Source organism: Anopheles coluzzii, chromosome 2, assembly GCF_943734685.1.
Source record: "Anopheles coluzzii chromosome 2, AcolN3, whole genome shotgun sequence".
NCBI lineage: Eukaryota > Metazoa > Arthropoda > Insecta > Diptera > Culicidae > Anopheles > Anopheles coluzzii.
The window spans coordinates 123,521,317-123,548,984 of NC_064670.1; the positions used below are offsets into that span (position 1 = coordinate 123,521,317).

The 27,668-nt window shown below is 51.3% G+C and overlaps 8 protein-coding genes across 9 annotated transcripts in view; 5 read left to right on the forward strand and 3 right to left on the reverse strand.

Annotated features, from left to right (window-relative positions):
• Positions 1–828: 828 nt before the first annotated feature.
• Positions 829–8,158, reverse strand: LOC120949465 (phospholipid-transporting ATPase ABCA3-like). 2 transcript variants are annotated; one of them, XM_040366781.2, is made up of 8 exons: positions 7,045–8,158; positions 6,751–6,952; positions 6,405–6,686; positions 5,953–6,340; positions 4,436–5,873; positions 3,898–4,375; positions 2,978–3,827; positions 829–2,903 (listed from the first exon to the last, which is right to left on the reverse strand). In XM_040366781.2, exons 1-8 carry the CDS (start codon positions 7,254–7,256, stop codon positions 1,489–1,491), a joined length of 5,265 nt encoding a protein of 1,754 aa, XP_040222715.2. In that variant the 5' UTR covers positions 7,257–8,158; the 3' UTR covers positions 829–1,488. The 2 variants fall into 2 exon arrangements, with proteins under 2 accessions (XP_040222715.2, XP_049462515.1); XM_049606558.1 differs by having other exon boundaries at positions 6,751–6,948; positions 7,041–7,132.
• A 529-nt stretch (positions 8,159–8,687) lies between these two features.
• Positions 8,688–10,468, forward strand: LOC120961482 (venom serine carboxypeptidase). The gene is given in 1 exon segment (XM_040385203.2): positions 8,688–10,468. A coding segment is annotated over 1 exon segment (1,434 nt). The 5' UTR covers positions 8,688–8,959; the 3' UTR covers positions 10,394–10,468.
• On the reverse strand, positions 10,445–12,106 carry LOC120949468 (RCC1-like G exchanging factor-like protein). The gene is made up of 3 exons (XM_040366784.2): positions 11,184–12,106; positions 10,946–11,110; positions 10,445–10,874 (listed from the first exon to the last, which is right to left on the reverse strand). Exons 1-3 carry the CDS (start codon positions 12,046–12,048, stop codon positions 10,537–10,539), a joined length of 1,368 nt encoding a protein of 455 aa, XP_040222718.2. The 5' UTR covers positions 12,049–12,106; the 3' UTR covers positions 10,445–10,536.
• A 78-nt stretch (positions 12,107–12,184) lies between these two features.
• Positions 12,185–13,964, forward strand: LOC120949470 (39S ribosomal protein L48, mitochondrial). The gene is made up of 3 exons (XM_040366786.2): positions 12,185–12,306; positions 12,384–12,491; positions 13,492–13,964. The coding sequence occupies exons 1-3, from the start codon at positions 12,289–12,291 to the stop codon at positions 13,918–13,920; spliced, it is 555 nt and encodes a 184-aa protein (XP_040222720.2). The 5' UTR covers positions 12,185–12,288; the 3' UTR covers positions 13,921–13,964.
• A 232-nt stretch (positions 13,965–14,196) lies between these two features.
• On the forward strand, positions 14,197–18,000 carry LOC120949466 (HEAT repeat-containing protein 6). Its single transcript, XM_040366782.2, has 6 exons — positions 14,197–14,637; positions 14,706–15,357; positions 15,422–16,151; positions 16,212–16,603; positions 16,663–16,826; positions 16,908–18,000. Exons 1-6 carry the CDS (start codon positions 14,242–14,244, stop codon positions 17,991–17,993), a joined length of 3,420 nt encoding a protein of 1,139 aa, XP_040222716.2. The 5' UTR covers positions 14,197–14,241; the 3' UTR covers positions 17,994–18,000.
• Positions 18,001–18,019: 19 nt separating this feature from the next.
• On the reverse strand, positions 18,020–19,723 carry LOC120949467 (uncharacterized). Its single transcript, XM_049606565.1, has one exon. It carries the CDS (start codon positions 19,709–19,711, stop codon positions 18,119–18,121), a length of 1,593 nt encoding a protein of 530 aa, XP_049462522.1. The 5' UTR covers positions 19,712–19,723; the 3' UTR covers positions 18,020–18,118.
• Positions 19,724–20,017: 294 nt separating this feature from the next.
• On the forward strand, positions 20,018–22,687 carry LOC120950225 (ATP-dependent RNA helicase DDX54). The gene is made up of 2 exons (XM_040368089.2): positions 20,018–21,000; positions 21,062–22,687. The coding sequence occupies exons 1-2, from the start codon at positions 20,101–20,103 to the stop codon at positions 22,613–22,615; spliced, it is 2,454 nt and encodes an 817-aa protein (XP_040224023.2). The 5' UTR covers positions 20,018–20,100; the 3' UTR covers positions 22,616–22,687.
• Positions 22,688–25,335: 2,648 nt separating this feature from the next.
• Positions 25,336–27,668, forward strand: part of LOC120954043 (phosphatidylinositol 4-kinase beta) — a 97,189-nt gene continuing 94,856 nt past the window's right edge. The window contains exons 1-2 of the mRNA XM_040374602.2: positions 25,336–25,517; positions 26,784–27,159. The gene's annotated coding sequence lies outside the window, so the exon portion shown is untranslated. The remainder of the gene's footprint in view (positions 25,518–26,783; positions 27,160–27,668) is intronic.

A 27,668-nucleotide genomic window follows, 5' to 3' on the forward strand; every position in this document is an offset into this window, starting at 1 on the left:
AATCAAATGCGTAGGCGTAACGGAAATCGTCATCAGCAGAGCCGCTCTTCGAAACCCTTAGCTCTGGATGTATTTCTGGATTCATGGAATGTAATGCACGAGCCACCACCGTTGCTTGACGATCAGTGCACTCCATCACCTGTTCAGGCGCCACCGTTATCGTTATCATTGGCTCCAACAACGTCTCTTCCATCACCGAGTTGTTTGTCACCATCGTCATCGTCGACTCCACCATCGTCTACAATACCGCCTGAGTCTGCTATCACATCGTCTGCGTCCTCGCCATCGTCATCGTCCAATTCGGGTTCAGTCTACACTTCCTGTTCACCTACATCACCTGAAGAGTCTCCAACAGATGAACTAGATGACCACAAGGAAGAAGAACAGCTGGTACAAGTACCACGTAGGTCTTCTAGAAATATAAGACCCTCACGTTGGTTGGACCAGTACCAGCTATATTAACAGGGGGAGATGTTGTGGACGGAATCAAAGTTGCGCAACATTTGTGCTCTGGGCCGCTCGCTACGTGCGACGGTTTTCAGACGCTAGAGCTGTCAACAACCACGTGCAGCTAAAGGGCGCAGCCATCGCGATCCTTCCGAGGACCGAGGTCGGGACGACGACCTCGGGGTGACCGTTGACATACACTTCACTGCAGGCCATCCGCGATAAGAGGTGCGAGCGCGAGCATTAGGGACTAGCGGGCGTATAGGTTTTTTGTATGTAAAGTTTTATTGCGTTGTACATCGTTATTGTAATATAGTGTTTTAAGTACTTTTTATCCTGGTGTTCGGATTGTTTATTTACGTGTTAAAGAACATAAAAGTAAGTGATCTTTGTTTGCTCTTAAAAAATGCTTCTCCCCGCCAAAGCGGGAAATCACACTTTAATTACCAAGTTAAGCCAGAGTGCGTTGAGTTGTGTGCGAGTGTGTGTGCGTGTGTGCGTGTGTGTTCGTGTATAGAGAACAGCTCCATTGTAATAGTGAATGAGAATGGAGAATGGACCCTCTCATCATCAACACAGCGTCGTCATGTGCGTAAAATATAAGAATTTGAACATCGTACTTGCATTTCGTTAAAGTGTAACAACTTTTTATTTGCACCTCTACGAAGCGGAAATACTTCTCGCGGTAATATTAAGTCGCGGTTGATCACAATCAGGTCGGTCGGGTGCCGAGACCCCTATATTCGAGCTATTTGTTCGCGCTGTAAGTGCTGCCGTGCGTGTTAGTGAGCCTGCCTGAGCCCGGCATTGGAAAGAAATGTAAATTAGACTAGAGTGTGTGGCGGGGCAATAAGGCATCTACTGCGATTCCGTTCCTATATATTGTCATTGAGAGAGATGCAGAAACGTATACTAACCTAACGTACCCGGGGGAAACCGTGCGTTCCCCATGCCCCCCCCCCTCGGCATATCCGCATGTGATGAAAGTACTGAGAAAGCAATATGTATACAGTGTTAGACTAGGATTCGAGAATTGATCTATCATTCGTTGCAGGACCGCTGGGTAGCCGTGAGTGTGAGGAACACCTGCTCGAGCGTTGTCTGACCGAGGGCGTAGTCTTCGAGCTGCAGCTGCTCCCGGGCCTTCTCAAGCATACCGAACATCTCCGACCAGCGGAGCCCCGAGTCCCGGATGTGATACGTGAGGTAGTTGTGATACTCTTCCTTCAGAACCGCTTTACCACCACCACCACCAGCACCACCACTACCACCTGCGGCGCCGGCGACGGGAGCGACGGGGCCAGGGCGGGCTGTGCCACTGCCGCCGGCACCACCACCACTACTACCGGCGGCGGTGGCCGCGCGAACTGAGAAGGTTTGCTGCATAAACGATTTGATCGCCTGCTTTCGCTGCTCCGTTTCCTTACTCGAACCGTCTCCCGTTCGTTTCAGCTTCATCGTGAGAAAGTACCCGTGGGAGAATTTGTTTTTCAGATGCTGGGCCGACCCGAGACAGCGAAACTCGCCGTTCACCATTATGGCAAGCCGCGTGCAGAGTGCCTCGCACTCCTCCATGCTGTGGGAGGTGAGCACCAGGGCGGTTCTACCCTCCGACCGCACCCGGCACATTACGTTCCAGAAATGGCGCTTCGCTCCCGGATCCATCCCGGTCGTCGGTTCGTCCAGGTACACCACCACCGGATCGCCGAGCAGGGCGAGCGCGGTGCTCAGCTTCCTCTTCGTCCCTCCACTGTACGCCTGGATGGGTTTGTCCAGGTGCACGGTAAAGTGCAGCTCCACCGCAAGCCTGTCCACGATCGAGCCGATCGCTTGTTTCGGAATGCCCCGCAGCCGGGCAAAGATGTGCAACGTTTCACGCCCAGTTAGATCCTCGAGCAGCGCGTCAAACTGGGGACAGTAGCCAATCTTCCGGTACACGGCGGGAAGTTGCGTCCGCAAGCTGTACCCAGCAACCCACGCGTCACCGGCACTGATGCTTCGATCACCGGTCAGCATCCGGAATGTGGACGTTTTGCCGGCCCCGTTCACACCCAGCAGTCCGAAGCACTCGCGCTCACCAGTGGCAAACGTGAGTCGATCAACGGCGGGCGGCATTCGGCTTTCGTAGCGTTTTGTTAGATCGCGCAGCATTAGCAAAGCCTCCCCGGTCTGTGACTGGTGCACGCGCTCCTCGTAGAGATGATCTACCCTTATGCGCTCGTCCGCAACGTCCGAATCTTCCCCGATGGCGATGGATTCCGTTTCGTCGGAGGTGGTTTGTGCTGCCCGGCGTTTTCGATACGACCACCAGCTCGTCACACAGCCGGTCACGTTCAGCTCGGCCATGATGCGATACTCTTTAAGCAGCAGTATTGCAAACGACAGCACCGAAACGCCGAGCAGGTAAGCGAGATTACGGTTTATTCCACTCGATTTGAATGAAAATATCTCCACGTCTAGGTGAAGGGGATGCAAAAAAAGAATTAATAAAACACTTCCCTTTAGGATAAAAGTTATTCCAGCAGCTTACCACAGCACAGTTTGTTGAATTTGCAAGCCAGCTTGGGCGTGCACAGTGGCATCGCGTCGCAATGCGCATCACAGATCTGGCGCGTCATCTGCATCACGTTGATGTTGTTCAAGCTGTGGCTGAGCGCAAACAGCGGGAATGCCAGGTAAAACCACTCCATCGTTTCTGCCACATGCGCCAGATCAAAGTCCTTCACCTTCAGCAGAAACACGGCCGTAAACGCGACCGTCCCGGTGAATATGTTAAAGATCAGCATCTTGATGAATCCGGTCGACGGTACCTCGAAGCAGTACGCACCGAGGTACGTGAACGGAATGATCGCCAGCCCGAAACAAACGAACACAAAGGCGACGCGCCCAAGCTCCTGCGGTGTTGACCAACCCTCCTCACCGAAGGCGGCCAGCGTACCGAGGTACAGTGCCATCGCCACACAGTACACCCCAAAGTCCCACAGGAAGGAAACGGCCCAGAAGGTGATCGCGTTTACGCCGCTCACAAACTGCAGCAGCTTCGACCCGGTGGCCCTTTCCCGCACGTAGTACATAATGTAGAGCGCACCGACGAACGCCATCGCAAAGCCGGAGTTAAAGGCAAGCTGAAAGCCCAGGTTACTGCCGGACTGGGTGCGCAGAAACCGCACGTGGCTGCTGTACGGGAGCGGTTTGTTCGTCACGGTGAGGCTGCAATTGGTGCAGATCGTGCGTGCGATCGCGTTGTACAGCACGCTGAGCGTCAGGGGTATCGTGTGGTACGCCTTGTTGTTGAACCAGGCAATGCAAGTGCGACGAACCGCATCCAAGGAGGCGCCTATCATGTACGTATTATCCACGGCACGAATGTTTTCCAAGGACTGTATTTGAAGCAGGAAGAAAGAATTGAGCTTAATCCACGCTTCATTTAAGTTGCCCAAAGATGCTTACCCTTTCTAAAATAAATGCATGAAAATTTCGATTCGTCACTATAAGTTCGTGTCGATCGGGTCGTGGCGCATCCGCGATCGTCTCTTGAAATGCGGCAACAATCGATGCATTGCGATCGTTCGTCGACAGAACGGTAACAGTACGATCGTAGCTTCCGAGCGTTATCTTCAGCGGCGGCAGGACGACATTGTTCGGGAAGAAGTGTACGACCGCAATAACTAACAGGACAAACATTGTGGGCAGCAGTATTTGCAGCAACGAAATCTTCCACGATCGTATAAAGCTGAGATACTTCTTGCTAAACATGGCCCGTATCTGGCTGCAGAGGAGCGGTAAGCCTGTTTGCAGTTCGTACGTTTCCGTGATGGTAATTGGAGGCGGTGCCGGGTGCGTTCCGTTCGTGAGATGCTTTCCATCCTTTGAGCTGCCTCCGTTGCTGGTTTGTGCAAGCTCTTCGTTGTAACTATCGCTGCCCAACCTGTGAACCGAGGACGATACGGGTGAGTGCTTGCCACAGCAGTGTACCCAGTTGACTTACCTCATAAACACTTCCTCCAGCGTGGCCAGCGTAATGCCGTAGCTCGAGATGCCACACTGGTCAACGTTCTGCTCGAGCTCCTTCAGCGCCGGCTGAAACTTGCCCCTATACTGTTCGTGAAGTCGCAGGCTTAGCTCCGTACCAATGTCCGACTCGATCGCCACATCCGGCACGTGTTTGCGCATCAAGTTCGTGAGCACGTCCGGCTTACAGTCGGGCCGCTTCACGCACACCAACCGATAGCCGGCGCCGAAGCGTTTCTTCAAGAAGAACGGCGTACCGACCGCCCGCAGCTCCCCGTCGCACATGACAGCGATACGATCGCCAAGCACGTCCGCTTCGTCCATAAAGTGCGTGGAAAGGATAATGGTACGGTCGCGCTTTTCCTGCTGCAGCAAATCCCAAACGGTGCGCCTTGCGCCGGGATCCATCCCGGACGTGGGTTCGTCACAGAACACAACCCGCGAGCCACCGCACAGGGCGACGGCCAGCGAAAGCTTGCGCTTCATACCGCCGGAAAGGGTGTGCGACTGCGCATGGCGCTTGGGTTCGAGCCGAAGCGCCTGCAGGTACTTGTCGATCTCCTGCTCAATGTACTCGTCCTCCCGGACGCCCTTCAGTCGAGCGAAGAACCGAATGTGTTCGGCAACGGTCAGCTCATCGAACAGCACATTATGCTGTGGACAGAAACCGAGCGTGTTGCGGAACTGATTCACGGCGCTGCCTCCGATCCGGTGACCCTCAATCGTAGCGTACCCGGCCGTCGGTGGGTACATGCCCGTCAGCATGCCCATCGTGGTCGATTTGCCCGCCCCATTGTGGCCGAGCAGGACGGTGATGTGATCGCGGAAAAAGTTCACCGTAAGCCCACTAACCGCCGGCCGGATGGTACGTTTGCTGGGGTAAACCTTCGTTAGTCCCACCAAACTTATGCCGATCTGCTTGTCAGTGGGATCTTCCTCCATGTTTGCATGATATCGGCCGGATGATTTTAAACGCTCAGCTTCCTCGGTCGCTCCGCTACCACCAACGATGTCCGTGGTTGACTTGCGCCGGAGCACTTCCTCCATCCAGAAGCTGGTGGTGAAGATGAAGTTCCACCGGCGCGGTACACCAAACTGTCCGGGAGCAATCTGCTCGATGTACAGTGCGACAGCGAGATAGAGGGCGGCATCGAACAGGAGTATGCCGAAGATGTGTGCCATCGTAAGCTGATCGTCGACGGTGACCGGGGAGAACAGGTTGTCCCATTGCAGCCCGATCGAGGTTCCTTCGTGCTTCATGAACAGCATCACACCGTAGCCCATGGCCGTGTTGCACCAGAGGCTAGAAGCGAGCTTTGCCGCCAGTGACATGCTGTCGTAGCTGCCGTACGTCAGGTGGAAGGGCGTGAGTGAGTAGAACCAGATGATGCCAGCCATTCCCGAGGCAATGTTCGCTGAGGGGAGAATAAGCGGGAAAGAATGGTTAGATCTTCTAGTTCGATCTTCTTTAACTTTCAACACGACCCGACTTACCCTTAGAGAAGAAGGTGCTGATCATGAAGCAGAGCATTATCGTCGTGATGCTGTACACAAATAGGAACAGCCAGATCAGAAACCGGTTGGAAAACTGAAAGATGGCCACGTTCGTGTTGGTGGTAAGATTGAAGCTGAGAAGCACGGTGACGAGCGTGACCGAACACGTTAGAAGCGTCACGGTGCGCACAAACCAGGCCGTCCAGTGGATCCATCCGTTCAGGCCCATCACCTTCATCGATTCCTTCAGCTGTTTCTCCTTTTCGAGCGTTATAAACTTGACCGTGTTGATGCAGGAGTAGAAAAAGGCCACCATGATGATGGAGGGGAACAGATTCTCCATCCCCCTCAGCAGTGGATCATCATAAAAGGGTGGATAAGGAAAGCGCTGTGGGTGAGAGGAGTGTGTGAGTGTGTTATTGAAGCCAAGTTGAGATGGTTCAGGTACGGACCTGAAGATCAACGTGCGGCACTGCATCTTCCCTGCCACTGTGCATCTCCAGTACCGCGCGGCTGATCGCATTCTGGACGGAGGCGAACCCTTCCGCATAATAGTTGGCCGGATAGCCACCGTCGCTCGCGTTGACGGCTCGCGCACCGTACACCTGAAACTGTGGGAAGATCAGAAAGGTGCGCCAGTTGGCCCAAAACTGTGCACCCGGCAGCGTTGTCGTTCGCATCTCGCTCGGCATCCGAATGGCAACGTCGACCCGCTCCGGAAGGCTCGTGATGTTCTGGAAGATGGATCAATATATCAGCGGATAATTACGCAAGCGATGCAGAATCGAGCGTCGTTACCTTGAACTGCTGGTCAAACTCCAGCCCCGCGAGGTAGTTATGCGTGACGAGATCGTTGTACATGCTTTCGCTATCGTTGTAGCCCTGGTGAAGGACGTCGCTGCCGAGTAGCCGGGCCGCACGGTGCACCACCCGGTCGAGCACGTCATTGTGCGGTGAGTAGGCAATTTTCAGCTCGATCGGATGAGTCGTTAGCATCTCGCTGGAAAGGGGGGAGCGCGAGCGTTACTACAAGCGTTACATCGCCAGCCGTGGCAGTGTGGAGCGCAGTGTTTCCGACGGCGTGCTACCTACCGTATCATGGCCAAACTGCGAACGTTTAACGTTCGGAAGGTCGTCGTTTCGGTGTAGATGGTAGGCGTTACGAGACCGCGCACCAGTATGAGCAGCGAGCAGGCCAGCACCGGAATCGTTATTTCGAACAGCGTCTGCATGTAGTGGCGCTTCTGGATGATCCAATTCTTCCACAGTAGCAGCACAAATTTGTCCCAATTTGAGGTAGACATGTTGCTGCGGGAGGGCGCTGTGTGTGCTGCTCCAGAATTTTCCCAAAATTCGAATATTTTCCACCGCACCCCGATTCCACGTTCGCTTATTTACAACTTCTTTGCAGCAGCAGGCAAAGAAACAAATCTCGCCCCGTATGCGTGTGTATGGTGTGTTGCCAAGTGTTACTTGGATGTAAGGCACACTGTTGTTCTGCGGGAATAGCACACATCCGTTGTCGACATTACTTTTGCCGCATTTTCCTCTGTTTTCGCACGCTCGCTGCTATGTCCGCATGCAGGTAATTATGGGCTCCTCCAGTACACACACACCCTTTTCGGTAGCAAACCGGTCCGCAGCGCCAAGAATACCCTTTTTCTTGTCTTGGTGGGAAGGAACAAAAAAAAGCACGGCACATTCACACGCCACTACCACTCCATGATTGCGTCAATCGGAACAACAGCAGCACAAGGCACACTTCCCCACACACCCTTTAGCCGAAGAAGCTGCAGCTACTTCTGCTGCTGCTGCTGCTGTTCGATGTACAACGTTATGCCACGAACTGAGCGCGGATCTATGTAGACATCGCCACCGTTCTGCGCCTACCAACCGGGGCGATGAATCATTTCATCAGGTTGTGAAGTGTTGGTGGGTTCACGCTGTCAAAAATGTGCTACTTCCTTCCTCCCCTTTTCCATGTTCCGCCCTCGGTGGGGCTGTTTTTCGAGGGTGCGCGCATGTTTTTTGCGTTTGTTTGGGGTGGGCAAAGAGAAATGCCGGATCACGCGGGTGTGTTGACAGAACCACCCAGTAAGAAAAAGGGAGGTGTGGGGGAGAGGGGAGGTGAGTTCGCGTAACATATGCAGATTGAAACACACATACACTGAGAGATTTCCGCGTTTATGTTCTGTTGTGGATTCGTGGGGGGTGGGGTTGCATCGGAGGGAGGGGGGGTTACTACCCTTAACGAGCAACATCGTCCCCACGTGGTGTGTGTGAGTAGTGGTGTGAACGAGGGTTGCGTTGTTTTGCGCCGCGCGCGGTTTGTTTACAGCTCGAAGCGACGGTTGGCGATGCCGAGTTGTTTTATCGCCACAGCCGAGCCGGCTATTTTCAACTCACTACTACACTTTTAAGGCCACAAGAAAGTTCACCGTATTGATAAAGTGATAATATAAATAGAAACAGTGAAGCCGCTTTCAAATAAATATCCAGCAACGGTAACGGGTCCATTCTATTTTGCGCGCTGTTTGGTTTTTAGAAGTGGATTTCCAGTTACGATTATCTAAGGATGTTTATTTTTAAATGCCGTTTGTGTACACTTTGTGTTAGCACATTCTATTTCCGATTTCCATAAAACGTTATCTTGAATTTGTATTTTTTACAAGCCTCTCTCTTTGTGAGTTCTCCCAAACATACATTATCAATTTCTTCTTTCTCTCAGCAATGACACACCACATACATGGCAACCAAGCATCAAACAATCTTCCATCATTATCATCATCATCATCGGCATCTCGATTCTCGCTCCATTTCCATTCGGTTCGTGCAGGCGACCCGACGAGGATCGTCGTTTCCCTGTTCGTGGTTCAGTGTTCTTTGTGCCGTCCCAAGCGTAGCAACCACAGCTTGCTGCTGCTGCTGCTGAATTGTGTTTAATTCAATTAGCGCACATATCGGCCATTACAGAGAAGGGCAAGTGTGCGGCCATCCTCACGACGCCATGTTGCTCGTACCCTGTACGCTGCTCCTGCTGGGGCTGTGGGACATTACGGCGATCGACGCCAAGCGATCGTTCCTCAACCCGTACCCCCGGTTTAAGGCTATGCCACACGCACCGCATGAAGACGTCGGCGAGCCTCTGTTCCTGACGCCCTTCATCGCCAACAAATCGATCGAAGCAGGCCGGCAAGCGGCTCGTGTGACCCATTCCGCCATTCCGGCGGACGTTGAGAGCTACTCGGGATACCTGACGGTGGACGAGGCGACCAACTCGAACCTCTTCTTCTGGTACTTTGCGGCCAAGCTGGACCGCGAAGCACCGGTCGTGCTGTGGCTGCAGGGTGGTCCCGGAGCATCGTCCCTGTACGGGTTGTTTACGGAAAATGGACCGTTCTCGGTGCGCAGTGACCTGAAGCTGCAGCCGCGCAAGTACAGCTGGCACCTGAACCACCATCTCATCTAAATCGATAACCCTGTCGGGACGGGGTTCAGCTTTACCGATAAGGAGGAGGGCTACTCGACGAACGAGACGCAGGTCGGTGCGAACCTTCACAACGCACTGCAGCAGTTCTTTGCCCTGTTTCCCGATCTGCAGCAGCACCCGTTCTTTGTGACGGGTGAATCGTACGGTGGCAAGTATGTGCCCGCCGTGGCCCATACCATCCACCGGCACAATGCCGACGCGAAGGTGAAGCTCAACATGCAGGGCATTGCGATCGGCAATGGGCTGTGCGATCCGTTCCATCAGCTCGTGTACGGCGACTACCTGTACCAGCTGGGGCTGATCGATGGCAACACGCGCGACCAGTTCCATCAGTACGAGGCGAAGGGCCGGGACTGCATCAGCAAGAAGGACTTTGAGTGTGCGTTCGACGTGTTCGACGAGCTGATCAATGGCGACCAGTACCCGAGCGGCTCGCTGTTCAAGAATGCGTCCGGCTTCACGACGTACTTCAACTACCTGCAGACGAGCCCCGATCCGTCGGATGAGTATATGGGCAAGTTTTTGCAGCTGGCGGAAACGCGCCGTGCCATTCACGTCGGCAACAACTCGTTCCACGATCTGGAGGGCGAGAACAAGGTCGAGGATCATCTGAAGCTGGACGTGATGCAGTCGGTTATGCCGTATCTGAATGAGCTGCTGCACTCGTACCGGGTGGTCATTTACAACGGTCAGCTGGACATCATTGTGGCGTACCCGCTCACGATGAACTACGTCACGAAGCTGAACTTCCCCGGGATGGAAGATTACAAGAAAGCCCCGCGGCACATCTGGCGAGTGGACGGGGAGATTGCGGGGTACGCGAAGGAGGCGGGCAATCTGGTAGAGGTGCTGGTACGCAATGCTGGCCATATGGTACCGAAGGATCGCCCGAAATGGGCACTGGATTTGCTGATGCGCCTTACGCACGGTAAAAAGTACGGAAAGCAGTAAAGCCGTTCGTGTCGGAAGCATTTGAGGAATGGAAAAAGCTAATAAAGATGATTAAAGTCGTTTAAATGAACGTTACTCTATTGAATTTCTAAAGCCTATTACACATATTTACAGAAAAGCTCTTAGTCAATACATTTCCGACCCTACACAAACGCCTTGCAAAGCGTAATTGTATGATCGACCCCGCACGTCACCTTCTGTACGCGTGCATTAAGTGCCACTTTTAGGGGGAAGAATTGATCGTTTTTGTGCCCCAACCCCAGACAGGCGTACCGGTTGTGGCCCCACATGTACAGATCGTGCTGATCATTGATGGCCGCCGAGTGGGTAATGCCACACGCGATCGAGATCACCTTTGCGTTAGGGGAGAATTCATTCCTCCCGAACAGTGCTGGCGGAATGCGGGTAGGCGTTGGCCGGTGCTGCACTTCCGGACCGAAGCCAAGGATACCGTAGCCCCAGGAAAATACGTCGCCGTGTTCTGCAAGGAAAAAAGGAGACAATTTTTAAGCAAACAATGTCGTATTTTCAATCCGTACTCTCCACTGTTACCATTTAAAGCAAGACAGTATGAACCGGCAGCTGCTATGTCTACGATTTTGCCACACTCTTTCGCGAAGGGCAGGTACCGTGGGATGTTAATCTGTGGATTGTCTTGAGCAACGTCTCCCAGCTGACCGTACTCCGAATTACCCCAGCCAAATAGATCTCCTTTGTCTGTAGGGAGTGGAGAACATAATTAATAACCAACGCTCTAATTCATCGTCTCACCCCCCGGTAACACACACACCATTAATGGCCAATATCGTATCACAGCTGCTGGAAACCTTTAAAATCCGTTCACCCTTCATATCGCCCTCCGCGGGACCGGGCGTATCAATCAACCCGTACCGACCCTGTCCCGCCTGGCCATCATCGCTCCAGCCACAGGAATAAACACGCCCCGCTTTCGTCAACATCAAGCTGTGATCCTGTCCACATTCGATGGCTTGAACCGGTTCCTCCAGCTGGATGGTGTTCACCACTGGGTTGCGAAAATAATCCTCATCTGCGACGATCTTCCGTCCACACTGCCCGTATGCGTTGTTGCCCCACGCTAGCACGGATCCATCGTCGGTAAGTGCCAGCACGTGAGCTCGTCCAGCGCTTACTTGGACCACCCGATTGCGTTGTTCCGTTTTCGCTGAGCTAAGATCAATCGGGGCCGGGTAGATGGTCAGTTCCAGCGGTTTCTTGTGTGGTCCCGGTGCTTTCTGTACGCCCAACTGCCCGTCCGTGTTGATGCCCGTGCCCCACACTTCCGGCCCGTCCGACTTTTCGACCACGTACACGGTGAATCCGTACCCGGCAGCCACATCCGCCACAGTGTGCCGTCCTTCGGCAAAGCTTAGCCTGCTTGGATGCTGCACAAAGTCGGTGAAAATTTGTGCCTGCTTCTTCAGGGACGTTTGCATACCGAGCGCTCCCGTTGCGGCCAAACCCCACACATACACGCGGGTGTCGTTCGGTTTCGCTACCGGGAAACGATGCACCGGCAGACGGGACACGTCCTGGCGTAGCACACTGCGTCTGTTGCTGGTGGCGTACCATCGGGTGCAGGTTTGGGCGCAGCCCGGTAACTGCCGAAAGCATGCACTTTGGACTGCGGATTGCATTTTAACGGCCACTTTTATTCACACTTAGCTGAACGATCCCATTCCCCCTTGCGTCATGTTCAATTGTGTTTGTGTTTTTGGTACATTACATAACCTCACACGCGCTTTTTGACAGATAGAGGAGAGTTAACATAATAACAAAACCACCAGGAGGCCAGCTCGTTTGTTCCCGTCGTGGCAGAGAATTAGAACTTTTTATTATAAGTAAAGTAACAAAAAAAGTTTTGATATTCACAGGTCATGATGGCTCGCAGGCTGGTAAGAATAGTAAAATACAAAATCGTGTGTCTGAGTTCTATTGCTTTCAACTCAACCGCTCTACCGCTTCCTTCCAGACCGCTGTTCTCAACCATGCACGGGCATTTTCCGGAACTGGCGCTCGTTCCTTCAGTCATTCTGCCTTTACCTGCACGAATCGCATGTACGAGCCGGACTACCTAGAGGTAATTATTTGATCCCTCGTCGTAGTATAATTACCAGCTCAATGTCCTTTGGGGCGAGCGTCACTCTGGCACGGTGCAGGCAGCACTTGTACGCATCCTCAAACAGCTGCACGAGAAACACTTCCGTCGCTTCATGCAATGCCTCCAGTGCCTGCGGTGTGATGCGATACCGGTGGTCAAACAGTTCCCGCACCAATCGGCCGAAGCTCGCCTTCGGGATGAGATGGTGCCAGGATAGCTGTAGTCTGAGCATTTCCTTCAATAGTGGTGCTATTCTGGGCTTTCGGTTCGGTCGTACATTTTGTGATGTTGAACCACCTTCCGGCGGACCGGCAGACACTGACCGACGCTGTGAGGTGGAAGCAACGGGTTCGGACGGTGTGCGTGTGCTGCTGCGACTTCGTCGATTACGCTGAGATGGATCGTGCTCCTCCTCGTCTTCCTCCTCTTCATCGCTTGTGGAAGAAGGTGTATGCTGGCGGGCGGCGCTGCGTGATGCTCTGGGCTCATCGGTCTGTTGGCTTCTTTGTGATTGTGATTGTGTAGATGTTGGACGTGGTGTCTCGACCGAGCGTGACCGGTTTTGTGTGCCCGAAGATTGTGAACTTGCGCTACTTGCACCGCGTCGGTTACGTTGGGAAGCATCTTCTTCCTCCTCGCTGGAAGAAAACAGATCCGATTGGGCCTGGCTACGCAATGTTCGGGCTTTGCTTTTCCGCTCCTTTCTTTCCGATAGTGATCTCGGTGCACTTTTCGGCCGTGGCATTTTGTTGTTGTTTGCTTCGGAATGTGTAAAATATTGCTCTAAAACACGGCCCGCGGATGAAGATGCAGGTAAAGGGAGCTGGCTCTGTTTCGACCGTTATTTTTATTGATGTTCAAGCGACGCCCGCCAGAATGACAGCTGAATGGCAGATGAAAAGCGCGGTGTTCTAAAATGGGATGGTTTTAGTACAACATTTAAACAAACCGTTTTGCCTTCTCCTATCTCTCTTTTCAGCTGCTGAAACCGAAATATCCGCTGTACGAAACGCTCAACGTTACCATCAAGGGCTACGACTATCCGCTGCTGGAAAGCTACCAAAGATTCATCCACAATGTGGCAGACTCGATGGATCTGGAGATAGCGGACGGATACGCACAACCGCCACAGAAGCTAAACGTGCAAAAGTTTAAACCAAACTCGAGCGTGATCGATAGCGAGTATAAGCTAACCGTTTACGAGCGTACGGTGCAGGTGGAAAAGGTACAGGCACCGCTGTATCCGCTGTTGCTGCGTACACTGCAGGCGGCTCTTCCGGAAGGCGTTACGTTGAAGGTAACCGAGCACACCTGGGAGCAGGAGGAAGCTCGCTACGTGCCAGACAGGGACCTGAAGGAGCTGAAGCAGCAGCTAGACGAGATGGGTGGAGCGTCGAAGAAGAAGTAATTAGTCAGTAAATACAGTTGCAGTTAGTTATGGTAGTGGAAGAATTTGATGTATTTTGGGTTTTACGATTTGGGGGATAGAAAGAAAGAGAGAAACAGAAATTCAAAGGGAAAATGACAGGAAAACAAACAACACAAGATGAAAGGCGAACACGTCCACGAAGTTGTACTAAAAACGTCTGCCAGCTGTTCCTTCTACAGTAGCCAACGATCAACATCCAAGGGTTAATGTGAATCATCGTTGCCAGCGAAAGTGTACGCGTATGTGTACGTACATCAAAACAAATCAGCTCGTAGAACGAAACGCACGTACTTTCACCATATGGAGCTGGAACAGGCATTTGTTCAGCTTTCGACCAAGTTCCTCTTTCTGAACGGTGGCAGCCAGATTGCAGACTATCGAAATGAGATCAACACACTTCTGAACGAGCTGAACGGGCTCAACTATCGTGCGGCAAGGATCGGCGATGTGCGCTCTCCCGTCCGGCTGATGGAATCGTTCGTCAACATTCCCCCGCACGAAGATACGCTGGTGGTGAAGGCATGCTTTCTCATCAAATCACTCGTTGGTCGGCAGAAAATCGTTCTACCGGAACCGGCAGCCCTGGGGTTGATTGTGTGGTTGCGCAAGTGTCTCGAGCGACGGTTCTATCAGGTGGCCTGTGAGGCGCTTGGTACGATGCAGTTGCTTTTCCGCCGATGCAGCGATATTTCCAAGGTAAGGAAGGCTTTTTGTGAATCCAGGATGACGAACCATTAGTAATTGGTGTTATTGTTTGATTTTAGCTTCTTGACTTTTTCATATCAAACAACGGAATTCTAGTCAACGTGCTCGCTGATCCGGACTATCGGCGAGTAGAACCGAAGACGGTCTCTTCCACCCTCGTCGATCAATGTAGCACGAGTGAGCTTTACCTGGCAGCTTTGCTTTGTCTGGAGTCGATCCTGATCTGCTCCGAACCGCTCGGTGCTGAAGTGCTCGAACCATACCTTCCGGTCGTAGGAAATGCGGTGTTGGATTTAATATTCAAAGTACGGACGGAGTCCTTCACCGAACTCGCCTACTACAGTCTGGCAACGGCGGCAGTGAACTGTCTCAGGATTGTAGTTACGCTCGATGAGTCGGGTGGTGAGTGGACCAATGCGCAGCTTGGACGACTGATTGGAGTGTCCAAGGCGTTCATGATGTACGGTATACCGGACGTGGGGAAATTACTACCCCAACGGGTGCCGGTATCGCAACAAGGCATCCCCGAACCGCAACACATACCGATTAGCAAGGGAGGGAAGACGGCCAAGACGCGTAAAACGCGAACTCATCCCAAGAACAAACGTGGCGGTGGGGCAAGAAACAGTGGGACAGGAAATCGAGAGAAACAACCGTCCGATGGTGATATCAACCGGCAACCGTACTCGGAAGCAAGCATCGTGTTGGAATGTTAGTAGAGTTGTCTTGGTTTGGTTGTGGTACAGTATTTAAAGGGAAAACATTTCTCTTACAGGGTCATCCAAGTGTCAACCACCGTTAGCCGGATGCTATCAAACGAGCGATTCGGATTACTCCGAAACCGAAGCGACCTCTTCCCGGGCACAGATTGAGCGACACCGTTCCGCAAAGCTGCGGCAGGCCGCACTGGTGCTGATCGGAACGCTAGCCCAGCACGTCGAGAAGCGCATCATGTTCGGCTACTGGCATGCACTGTTCCCCGATGAAACTCGCACACCCGCCACAGTGTCGCTGCTGAACTGTGTGCTGCGGGACCCATCGCCCAAGTGTCGCATAGCGGCCATCCAAGCAACCTCGTTTCTGCTCTACAAATCAAAACCGTTCCTTATACAGGCCGAAAGTAGCAAGAAACCGCTCGTATCGTTTACACCGTTTTCCGTTACGCTCGGCAATATGGTGATTGAAATGTACGCCATGCTGACGCAAGCCCTCACGCTCGAGAGTGATCTCACCGTGCTGACGCAGCTGCTGAAGGGTCTTACGGTGTTCATCCAGGCGACTCCGTTTCATCGTTTGCGGGTCGGAATTGCGAGCCGGTTCGTGAAGATAGTGCGCCCATTGGTGCGGCACCGCGATCCAACGATAAAAGTGGCCGCCCTGATGGTGATGGGTTTTCTGATTTCCGTGGCGGACATGACGGAAGAGATTGCCGGGTTGGTGGGAATCAAGAGGCTGGCAAAGGCACCGACCGGCAACGTGGCACGCAGTAAACCGGTTGCAAAGGCGTAAGTGGTGTTTGTTGTCGGTGAAGATGTTGGATTTTTTATTGTTTCGTCATTTCCCAGATTTGATCTTGAGGTAAATCAAGAGGAGCACGAGGAAGAGGAAGCACAGGATTCTGAGCCAGAGGAAGAGGAACCCTCGGAAGCGAAACAAGATGATACGCCGAACGAAAACACTGACGGAGGAGGAAGCAGCATGTCCTGGTTGCTACAGGTTACGTTGGAAAATTTGGGAGTAAATGGCGTCGCCTGCTCAGTGATGCCCGTTCGCATGGAATGCCTTCAGGTGCTGTGTGCTATGAGCAGCCATTTCTCACTGCTTGCTGACCATCTTCCAATGGTAGCGCAGGCGTTGGTGAACGCGTTCGGTGATCCATTGTCCGAAATTAAGCTGTATGCTGGTCGTTTGCTGGACCTGCTGGGACATGCCTTACACACGGCACTTCTGTTAGAAGGTGAGATTTTAAAAGAGTGTCTCTCCGTTCAAGTGAATCTATTCAAATTTCTTTAACAGATAAAAGCGACCCGGAACTGTTGGATGTGGCACTTCAATTCTGGACCACCATCATGTCTACTGTGACGGAGCAGATACAGGATGTGTATCTTATAGCCACGCTACGCTCCGTGTGCTGTGACGCACTTGGAAACATCGGTGTCCATGTGTACGAAAAGTTCCCGGTAAGATAGACCCACAGGATAAGCTTCTAAACATAATGCACACCGTTTTAAACTTACTCTATGATATAATCTTCTTTGCAGAGAGATCGACAACTCGCCCTGATTTCGCTACTAACTGGGTGCACTTTTGACGATGATAGTGCCGTATCGTCGGCGGCAGCACGCACCCTCTCGGTTTACATTCTGTTTCCCTCCCTGCGGGACGATGTGTGCTATGTGGAAAACACAATCGAATCGATCTTGAGGATAATGCGCGACCCGAACCTAACGGCCCGCATCAAAACAAGCTGGTCGCTTGGTAACGCTACCGATGCGTTGATACTGAATCAGCAGCATCATCTTCAGCACGAATCAACCGCGCTGGAGGATAGTTCCGTCATGATCAGTGACGACATGATGCGACGAACGTTAGAGGTGGCACTGGAATCCGCAAAGGATAACGATAAGGTTCGCAGCAACGCTGTACGCACGATCGGCAATGTGCTGCACTTGTTGCGCCCCGCGCAGCTTGAACAACCGGCATGGACCAGTCTGTATCAGGAGGCGATCGAACGATTGATACAGAACGTAACCGTTTCCAGCACGGTCAACGTGAAGGTGAAATGGAACGCCTGTTACGCGCTGGGGAATATGATGAAAAATGAAACCTTCTTCCTGCCCGGTGCAGGCGGCGGAAGCTGGGAGCGCCGAGTGTTCCCTGCGCTCTGTGAAACGGTCGTCAGTTCGCCCAACTTTAAGGTACGCATCAATGCTGCCCAAGCACTTTCGGTCATTGGCAGGCGAGCGCACTATGGTGCGTTTTTCCACCAGACCTGGGCGGCTCTGCTGCAGGCACTGGAGCAGTCGGACAATTTGGTAGATTACAACGAGTACAAGCGAAGGGACTCGCTGCAGGAACAGTTGTGCCTTTCGCTGGCGCATCTATTGCGCCTGGCGACGAGGGAAGATGTGGTATCGATGGCAACGGTGCTATTACCGCTGTACGATGCCGTACGGGGGAACTGGGTGCGTGTGATAAGTCGCATACTGCCGGAAAAGAGTGCCGTGCTGTTGGAGTCCTACCGTGTGCTGATGGAGTTGCGCAAGGGTAAAGCTGAAGGTGAACCGGTGCCCGCATCGTCGTGGGATTTGCTGCTAAAATGTTTCAAAGATTCGGACGTTTGTTAAGGGGAGAAGAGATCAACTTTTTGAGATGTTTTTCCAAATGGCAGTCATTACATTATCGTTTTTTTATAATCATTCGAAATGCGGCTTAAACATGTGTATTGATGTTAGTTGCTTAAATGTACTCTCTACTGTTCCTCATTGTTGGATTGCTGCATTGGAATGTCGCTTTCCTCCGCGCCCGTCGATCGGACCGCATTCATCAGCTTGGCACAGGTTTGGTACAGCAACGGCTCCCCATCCATCGTTTCTCGCAACTCCCGGCACATCTGCTCAAAGGTGGACTCCTTCAGCTGTCCCATCTGTATGGCCGCCCGTATGATTTGCTCGTCGATTGGACCGACGAGGAAAAAGATTGCTTCCCGTACCTCCGCACAGGCCGTTTCCACATCAAACTCTCCGCCATCGTCTGCGGCGTCTTCCTCGTCCATCGCCGTACCGTTGTTCTCCGCCGCACTCGAAGGCTCTTCCTGTGGTGGTGGATTTTTCAGTGCCTCCGCTAGTTGGTCATAGATTTTCACCATGTAAATGAACGATTCCGCCCGGAAGTGGTACATAATGCCGCTGTAAATATTGCTGATCGATACAAAGATGCAGATGTGATTCTTCGTAACCGGAAACAGTACGCTTTCCTTCACGAACGAGCACAGCACCCGATGCACGCACTGGTCCACCTCGCTAACGTACGCTTCGTACAGTTCGTTCGCATTCACGATAAAGTGCTCGTGAATCTCGAGAAAGCGACGCATCGTTTTAATATCCTTCAGCGTTAATGTTTCCTCATCAAACCCTCCCGAGGTGCCCTCGGTTTCGCGTCCAGTCAAGGGGTACAACTGTTTGAACGCTTCGAACAGTCCCTCCAGCAGGCAGCTCTTTGCAAACAAACGATAAAACTCGTTCAGTTGCGCGTAATCTACTTCCGCCTCGGTGAAACGGTTTATCATTGCGTTCACCGTCTCGGCCGTATGCTCCAGCAGCGCTCGGTTCGTGCTGGTGGCCAGGATGAGGGCGAGCTTTTCCGTCAGATTGTCGACCCTTTTCATCACACCGAACCAGTGGAACCGTTCATCGTCCGACCGGTCGAAGAGGGTCGTTAGGGTGCGCATCAGCTGAACCAGCACGGGCGCATCGGATATGGAGAGAAAGTCACAGAAAGTCACTAGCAGGGCGGACTGGCGATAGAACAGTTCGTGCATCTCCTCCACGCAGCACATGTTGCCGATGATGCCAAACAGGATCTCGATCAACCGGAAGTCCTCCGATTCGGCGGCAAGCGCAAGAAACAGTTCGATCACATCCTGCTCCAGTAGGAAACGTACCACGTCCGGTTCGATCGTCATGTCCCACAGATTGCACAGATCCTGTTCGAACTCTTCGTCCTCTTCCAGCAGACGGTTGCCCTGCTTCGAGAGCTTCAGGATGGTCGACAGGACGAACCGTTCCGAGTACATCGTCTCACCGATCCGATCGCCTTTGAGGGTTTGCAGTTTTTCCTGCAGCTTCGCTTCATCCTCCTCTTCGGGCTCATTGCTGGCAGGTTGTTTGGTTTCCTCTTGAGGAGTATTTGTTTGCTCGGAAGTGGCTGCACCTTCTGAGCTACTTTCTGGTTGTTTTGCTTGTGCGCCTTCGGGGTGGTTCTCTTCTGCGTTGGGAGATTCCTTATGTTCCATGACTTCGGCGGGTTTGTCCGTAATATCACTGCTATTGTCCATTGCACTCATAAATACTGTAATCTATGAAATATTCTACTATTGGGGTGAAAATGAAGCAAAATTCGTTTGTTTATATTTTACCGGTAGAAGATTTCGGGACAATTGTTTACAGCGGTAAAAGAGCGTCGATCGAAGCACCGCCAGCTGGAGCTAACATGCTTTCTCGCTTTGACCAACATATCGGCGTAGCTCGCGTGAGAGCGAGAAGGCACGAGTCTTCTGCTGGCTGGGAGCTGTCAACGAAATGGATTTTTAGTACAAAACACACGCTGTCACTTTGACAGCGGACAGAAAAAAACGCGTGCAGACGTAAACACCACCGCACAACAAAACCTCGTGTTTCTGTGTGGCCGGACAAAAATCGTTTCCCAGTTTTGTAGGTGAATTTGTGGTTCAAAATGAGTGCGTTGGCACTGGACGAGGTGCCCGGCTTTTCGCTGCACAAAGCCGAAGTAGATTACGACGATGAGGGGAACGGATTCGGTGGCAAGAAGGGCAAGAAAAAGTCGGGTGGATTTCAGGCGATGGGTCTGAGTGCGCCGGTACTGAAGGGTATCCTGAAGATGGGGTACAAGATCCCGACCCCGATCCAGCGCAAAACCATTCCCATCATCTTGGATGGGCGCGATGTGGTGGCGATGGCAAAGACCGGTTCCGGCAAGACGGGTTGCTTTCTGATTCCGATGTTCGAGAGGCTGAAGCAACGGGAGGCAAAGGCGGGCGGCGGTGCTCGAGCGCTGATCCTCTCGCCCACCCGTGAGCTGGCCATACAGACGTACAAGTTCATCAAGCAGCTGGGCCGGTTCATGGATCTGAAGGCGATTCTGGTGCTCGGTGGCGACTCGATGGACTCGCAGTTCGCAGCCGTACACACGCTGCCGGATGTGATTGTCGCTACGCCCGGTCGATTTTTGCATCTGTGCGTGGAGATGGACCTGAAGCTTAACTCGGTCCAGTACTGTGTGTTCGACGAAGCAGATCGGCTGTTCGAGATGGGCTTTGGCGAGCAGTTGACGGAAACAATCAAGCGACTGCCGGAATCGCGCCAGATGGTACTGTTCAGTGCGACGCTGCCGAAGCTGATGGTGGACTTTGCTACGGCGGGACTGTGCCAGCCGGTGCTGATACGATTGGACGTGGAATCGAAAATACCGGATACGCTCGACCTGAAGTACATCTATTGCCGACCGGCAGAACGGTACGCCACGCTGTTGGTGCTGTTGCGCGAAGTTATCCCAAGCACAGCGCAAACGGTCATTTTCGCCGGAACGCAGCATCACGTGGAGCTGATATCGTTGGTAAGTGGTGAAAACTGTTTTCACTGTCCTTTGCTCCTCAATGACCGCTGTCCATTTGCAGATGCTGACCAAAGCAGGTGTCCCGAACAGTCACGTTTACTCCGGTCTGGATGCATCGGCGCGTAAGATTAATACGGCCAAGTTTACCCACCGCAAGGTGAACGTGCTGGTCGTGACGGACATTGCGGCCCGCGGTCTCGACATTCCCACGCTGGACTTTGTTATAAATCTCCACTTCCCGGGCAAACCGAAACTGTTCATCCATCGTGTCGGACGTTGCGCGCGTGCTGGGCGCAGCGGAATGGCGTATACCATCTTCTCCAACGACGACGTGGCCCATCTGATTGATCTGCACATGTTTCTGAACCGACCGCTCGATGTGGCCGATCGGAAGACGATGGGTATCGTACCACCGGACATGCAGGAAACGGAGCACCTGCTGGTGCAGGAGTACGTACGGCACGTCGATCTGGCGACGGCGTATCGGGTGAGTAACAATGCGTACAAGCAGTACATCGTAACGCGACCGGCCGCATCGGCCGCCTCGAACAAGCGAGCGAAACAGTTTAAAATCGACGAGATGGGAGTGCTGGAAGACTTCCAGCAGGAGAAGGCCGAGCCCGAGGCAGGAGCCAGAGGGAAGAGATGGAAAAAGGGAAAACCCATTTCGTTGAAGAAGAAGGATAAAAAGGAAGAGGAAAAGAAGGAGCAGCAAGAGAAGGAAAAGGCGGAAAGCTCCAACAGCAAGCCCACGGTTGATGCGGACGCGTTTAGGAACGATTTCCTGGCGCGTATGAAAAACTATCGCCCGAATGCGACCATTTTCGAGCTCAACCCGAAAGCGCACGCCCGTGAGCTGGTTGCGATGACGCAGAAGCGTGAGGCGGATGAGGCAAAGATCGAGAAGCATAAGCGTAAGCTGGCCGAGCTAGAGCAGGAAGAGCAGGAGAAGCAGAAGAGCAAAGCAACGGCGGTGGTGGAGGATGAGGAGGAGCAAAACGGTGCTGGCGGGAAACGTCGCAAGGGTCCGGTCCGTGACGAGGAGCACTTTATCGCGTACCAAGCGAAGGATGCGATCGATGAAGATGGGTACGCGATCGATAATTTCACGCGTCAGGCCAATTCGGCCGAGCTGAGTGTGGTGGGCGATACGGCCGAGGGACAGCGGATGCACCGGCAGCTGCAGAAGTGGGACAGGAAGAAGAAGAAGATGGTGAACGTGGAAAACCCGAAGGCGGGCAAGATACGCACCGAGCACGGGGTGTGGATTGCGGCCTCGTACAAGACGGGCCGGTACGACAAGTGGAAGGAGCGTACGAAGCTGGACGAGAAGCTGCTCGCGGAACAGGCGCAACAGTCGGACGAGGAGGATGGAGATGGGGCGGCACCGAGTGCACCGATCGTACAGCGCCACTACCCGACCACGCACTGGGGCCGGCACAATGCGAAGGCCGATCTGCGCAAGCTGCGCGATCTGGACCTGAAGACGCCCGAGCAGATAGTGAAGAAGCGCATGGAGAAGGAGACGAAGATGGCACGCGAAAAGGCGGCCCGGCTGAAGAACATCCAGCGCAAGAAGCGTGCGTTAGCGAAGCGTCAGAAGAAGGGAAAGTAGGCCAATGTTCCGTTGAAGAAGACGGTGGAACGGTTGTTGGAAGGATTAACAATAAAGAAGAGTACATTACAAGGCGCAGGATACTTGGATGAATCGAGTGAAAGAAATCAACGACGAGGAGGTGAAGCTTCGAACACTTGAAAATGGGTTGAATATTTCAAGTCGAAGTCCAAACAAACCAGCTAGAATCCAACTGGAAAAGGGGGCTTGTGAGGGATAAACGAATTGGTTCTTTTTTCTAATTATCCCTAAGCGCATTATAAATCATTCCGTACAGGTACAGGAGAGAACATAAAGCAGGGTCATAAAGAACAATATACCTGACCCAAACGACCCCCAAAAACCAGCGCGCGGGACATAGGGAAAACATTAACCGAATGAGTGTTACACAAAAAAAGGGACACGACCGTGGTTTCCCAGCTGAGGACCGGAAGAATGTGTTGTAGTGCCGTGTAACGCAGGAAAGGACGCTTCCGGGCGAGACAGGGTAGAGATAATCGTTATCGTAGGTTATCGTTCCATTTTTTTACTACTTTTGCTTGTAACCCTCGTAACCCACTGTCCTTCAATATTGGAAATTAGGGAACAATACGGCTTTTACTCACTTTCTGCGACATTGAGTGATAAAAAAAGGGAACTGCTTCCGCCGTCCATTCAAACGAAGATACAAAAAAGCGGAAGTTTATATCGATGTCTTAATTATCTGCTGCGAACAAAACAACGTACTGCATTCTTTTTACGTGAATTACACATTCCTGGTCTCGTTTTGCTAAACCGGACAGGAGTAAGCATCGATTCCCCGTTTTCCTTCTAGACTGTTACATTAATTACTCAAAAACAGCTCTTTTTCTACGCTGTTCTGCTACTAAGGCGGGTCCAGGGGGTTGGCCTAGATTTTGACTACCATTGGACTACCGATGTGGCGATATCAGACGATCGGGATAGAATTGGGGAACCAAAGTAAAGGTGAGGTCCTGGCAATAGGATCAAGGGCAAGCGTCGTCCATCGACCATTACGCCGTTAGTCCTGATGCGACGCGGAACCCCGTGTATTGCGTGTTAGCCTTGAGTCAGGCCAAATCGCATCATAATCATCATCATCATCATCATCAAAAACTACTGGTCGCTACGTCTGGCGTGTCTGGGGTTGGGCTAGGGTTTTGCCCGTTTTTTACGCAGGAAATGGAATGATGTATCGGTCGAGGCACTTTTTATTCGCCCTCGTTCGTTCTATTCGCCGTTTCCTTTTACACACCGTTTTGTGTTTAGTTTTGTCGGAAACGCAGCCTGAGAGGTGTCGAGACAGTACAACCGCCACGCGCCCAGCATGACACACACACCCGACCGCGGGCGACTTTACTGCCCTCGGAAACGAATGGGGTGCTAATAAGAAAATTCATCCATTAGCGGGACGGAACAATCGGGATTCTAAGTTGAGCGGAGGGAGATCAGTTTTCAGCGGAATTCTATTACGGAAGCATACGGGTGTTAGAAAATGATGGAAAGAATGCAAAGGGGGATGATGTTGGTCCTAATGTTACGGCGGGAAAATGCCAGAACCACCAGAATGGTGTGTTCCGCGTGTGTCGTCGGGCCGACGGACTTATCAGGGGAACGGCGACGGCGTACGGAACTGAAGTGACTAATTCAATCATTACCACCAATTGAATGTACCCTTATTGTCCCTTATTTGGACCATACGACGAATGATCAAATTGATTCGATTTCTGGATGAAAATGGATGGCTGCTCGTAACAGCTGTTTCCCTGTGGGCATTTTGTTCGGCTCAGAACTAACAATTGATGGTTCTAATGTAACAATGAAAACGCTGAAAACGTACGAGAAGACGGGTTCAATTTGTTTAAATCAGTCTACAAACAGATAATTGTTAATAAATAATGACTCTCTGCGAGGGCGGCTTTTGATCGTTCCGTTAATAGGTCTCTGATTTATGAGGATCTTTCAAAGTGGTGCGGGCAAAACTGGAGACGTTTTCTGAACAAATTGGTAATGGTTTTTTAAATTTGTTTGGAGTTCATTTTACACATTTTTAATTGATTTGCGGCCGTATACAAACGTTAAAGGCACGTGTTTGATCTTAAACTTGGAAATTGGAACCATTTGAAATACTACCCTCGTGTATGAATATTTGATCTATGTAGAAGAATAATAGATGTATTTAACCTTAGCTCCTTGTAAAAGATTGTTTAGAAGCTCAGTTTTGAACTGTTCAATAGATATACTGTGGTACTGTTGCACCATTTCCTATGCTGCCTCTCTCATTTCGCTCTTTTTCACTTACTCATGAGTAAAAAAAGGAGAAGGATATACATGTTGAATCACACTAGAGCATCATGTGGTTTGAATTGGTCAAAATATTTCACTTCGTATAGCACATCTTGCAAGTCAACTCTGTAATCAAAAGAGCTTTTTGCTTTATAATTTGCTGTTGACTTAAGCAGTACAATACGCAAATCGAACGGCGTTTCAGTTCACCATTGCTATTTCATTCCTAATTAAAACCCATGCCAGATGAACGCTGTTCCATTTTGTTAGTTGGGAACGCTGTGGCCAAAACTCTACTCGCACAGTGGGCATTTCGGGCATTGTTCGGCGATTTGCGGTAAACGCAGCTCTAGCGGCATCTCTTTCCAGCGCCCCGGATAGTGTGTCTCGCTTTCGCGCGAAGGGACCAGATTTGCTGTGAGTGTTTGTTGTGGCAGCCATTTTTTTGTCACTCACCAAAAGTCAAAGCGTACGGATGTGCGTCTGTCGCGTCCGCGATTTTCCGAGTGTTTTTGTGTTTAAAACAGTCCCTGTAACATTACGCATAATCGATTGCATTCCTCAGTGTACGATCAACTTTCCCTGCTGGTGCGGAGGCAGTGTCCGTTGAATTTAGGTTTGTGTTTTGCCCATCAGTCCCCACACCTTCGAATCGACATTAGGACTGTAGGTGTAGGTGCATTTAAATCCCGTTCGGCCAGCGCTACGCGCGTAGCGTTCACTACCACTGCTGCACCGAGTGTTGCGTCTATACACACACGCTTGGGAGCGCGATTGCTGAAGCATCTAGAAATGGTTTTTATGCTTGTGTGTGGTGCGTGCTGTAGTGAGTATGATTGGTATGTGTGTGTGTGTGGAGCTGTACGTGTGATGTCGGCTGCTTTCTATATTGCTGGCAGCCAACAATACACACATCCCCAGCCACACCATCAAAGGAGCAATGCGTCAGAAGCATGCGACGGGTCGAGTGTGTAAACAAGTGTGCGTGTGTGTGTCCAATTGCAGCTTCGGTGCCATCGAACGGAGCTTAGCCTTATTGTGGATTTGCAGTTGATTTTTTCGGAAGAAATACTCAAAAAACGAAATAATGATTTGTGGTAGAAATATCGTAATAAGAACGGAAATCAACGCATGAGTGTGTGTTCCAATTACTTGTACAAAACAGTGCGAGTGTCAGTGTGTGCGCGAATCCTAAAGCCGAGAAGTAAATGGTGTTCTGTTGTGTTGTTGGGTGTTGTTGCATTCCGTGCAAACCTTGTGCCAACAGTTCGGAAGTGAATGCCTTGGAAATTCGTCATCGTGCGAGGTCAAATCGAAAAAAAAAAACAAATCAACTCTTGTGTTCTTTTTCGTTGTACGATTTTCTTTTTCTTCCGTGTATTGCTCACGCTATCCCGTTCCCGCACACTGGTTGCTGCGTGGCACTATTTATTGCATCCGTGTCAACGACGCTCAAGTTTCTCTCACTTTGGTGCACCCGTGAACAGTGCTGAAAGCGAAGAAGAAAGTAAATTTTAATCCATTTTAAATGAAAATTTGCGGTAACGTTTGCAAATTTTCCCCCTCTAAAAAGTGTAAAAGCAATGGAACAAATCAAAACAACGCCCTAAACACACTCTTCTATCCTGCGTTCTGATGCCCGTGTGTGAATGTGTGTCTGTGTATGGGTAACTATGCGCACATACTTCTGGCTGTTTGGGTGTATGTGTGTGTGCTGGTGCGTTCTTCTTCCATACACGCCGTATGGTCCAGCAGTGTGTGGCGAGTGATAAACAAATGCCTGCTTTGCTTCCCGTGTCTCTTGCTTATTTTTTGTTTCTTGCTCCCATACAATCGTTTTCTTGCCCTTAATCTCTTCCCACGTTGTGCCTCTGTTTTGCAGTGATGCTGATTGTGTTTGCCGCCGGAAGTGTTTCTCCGTGTTTGATTGATAGTGCATTGTGGTGGTGCGTCGTGTAGAGTTTTGAAAAGTAGTGTTTTGCTTTTTTCTGTATGTTGTCTGTAGCGATACAAAATTGTTACATTCGTACACACAGATTGCAAGGAATTTGGTGATAAATTTATGTTTTTTGGAGTGTTTGTGAAGTTAGTGCCCCGCGGCCTTCCTTCCTTCCTCCCTGACCAAAGTGAGTGCAGATTAAGGTGCAGCTGTTCCGAGACAAAAAAGCGTAGTTCAGAGTTCAGTGTGCGACTGTGTAGCTGTTGAGCCCCCGAAAGGAGTACAGCAAACGTTGGGGCAGTGTTTGAGGAAAAAAGAGGTAAGTAACAAGTTACACATAGTTAAAAAGTTTAGTGTGATTAGGAGGTTACGACATATACCAGGATACGAATGAGAAACGAACTATCTCTGACCTTGCAGGGAGTCAACTCGTTCACGGTTTAATCACCATGCCAACCTGACGAATGGTGTAGGGTTGTTGTACTGTTTTTTTTTTGTTTTTATGTTTGTTCAACTATTAAGTGAAGCACAAACATTTTACTCATAAAAACATCTTTTCAGTGCCATATTTTGCCCGCTTTGTAACATATCTTTTGGCAATTGTTTCCCAAAGCATAGACCTTCCTCTTCTCCCTACATTCCTGTTCATAAAAAATGGCACTCGAAATAAACATGCCTGTGAGTGTATTAACAATTCAAAAATAGCTCAAAATGAGAAGAGACACACAATCCTTCTCCTCCTCCACCGAGCGTACCCACCATATGGAAACAAGGGAAATAAAGATGCCGCCGCGTGCCGCCACCATTCTTTGCGGTATTTTATTGCAG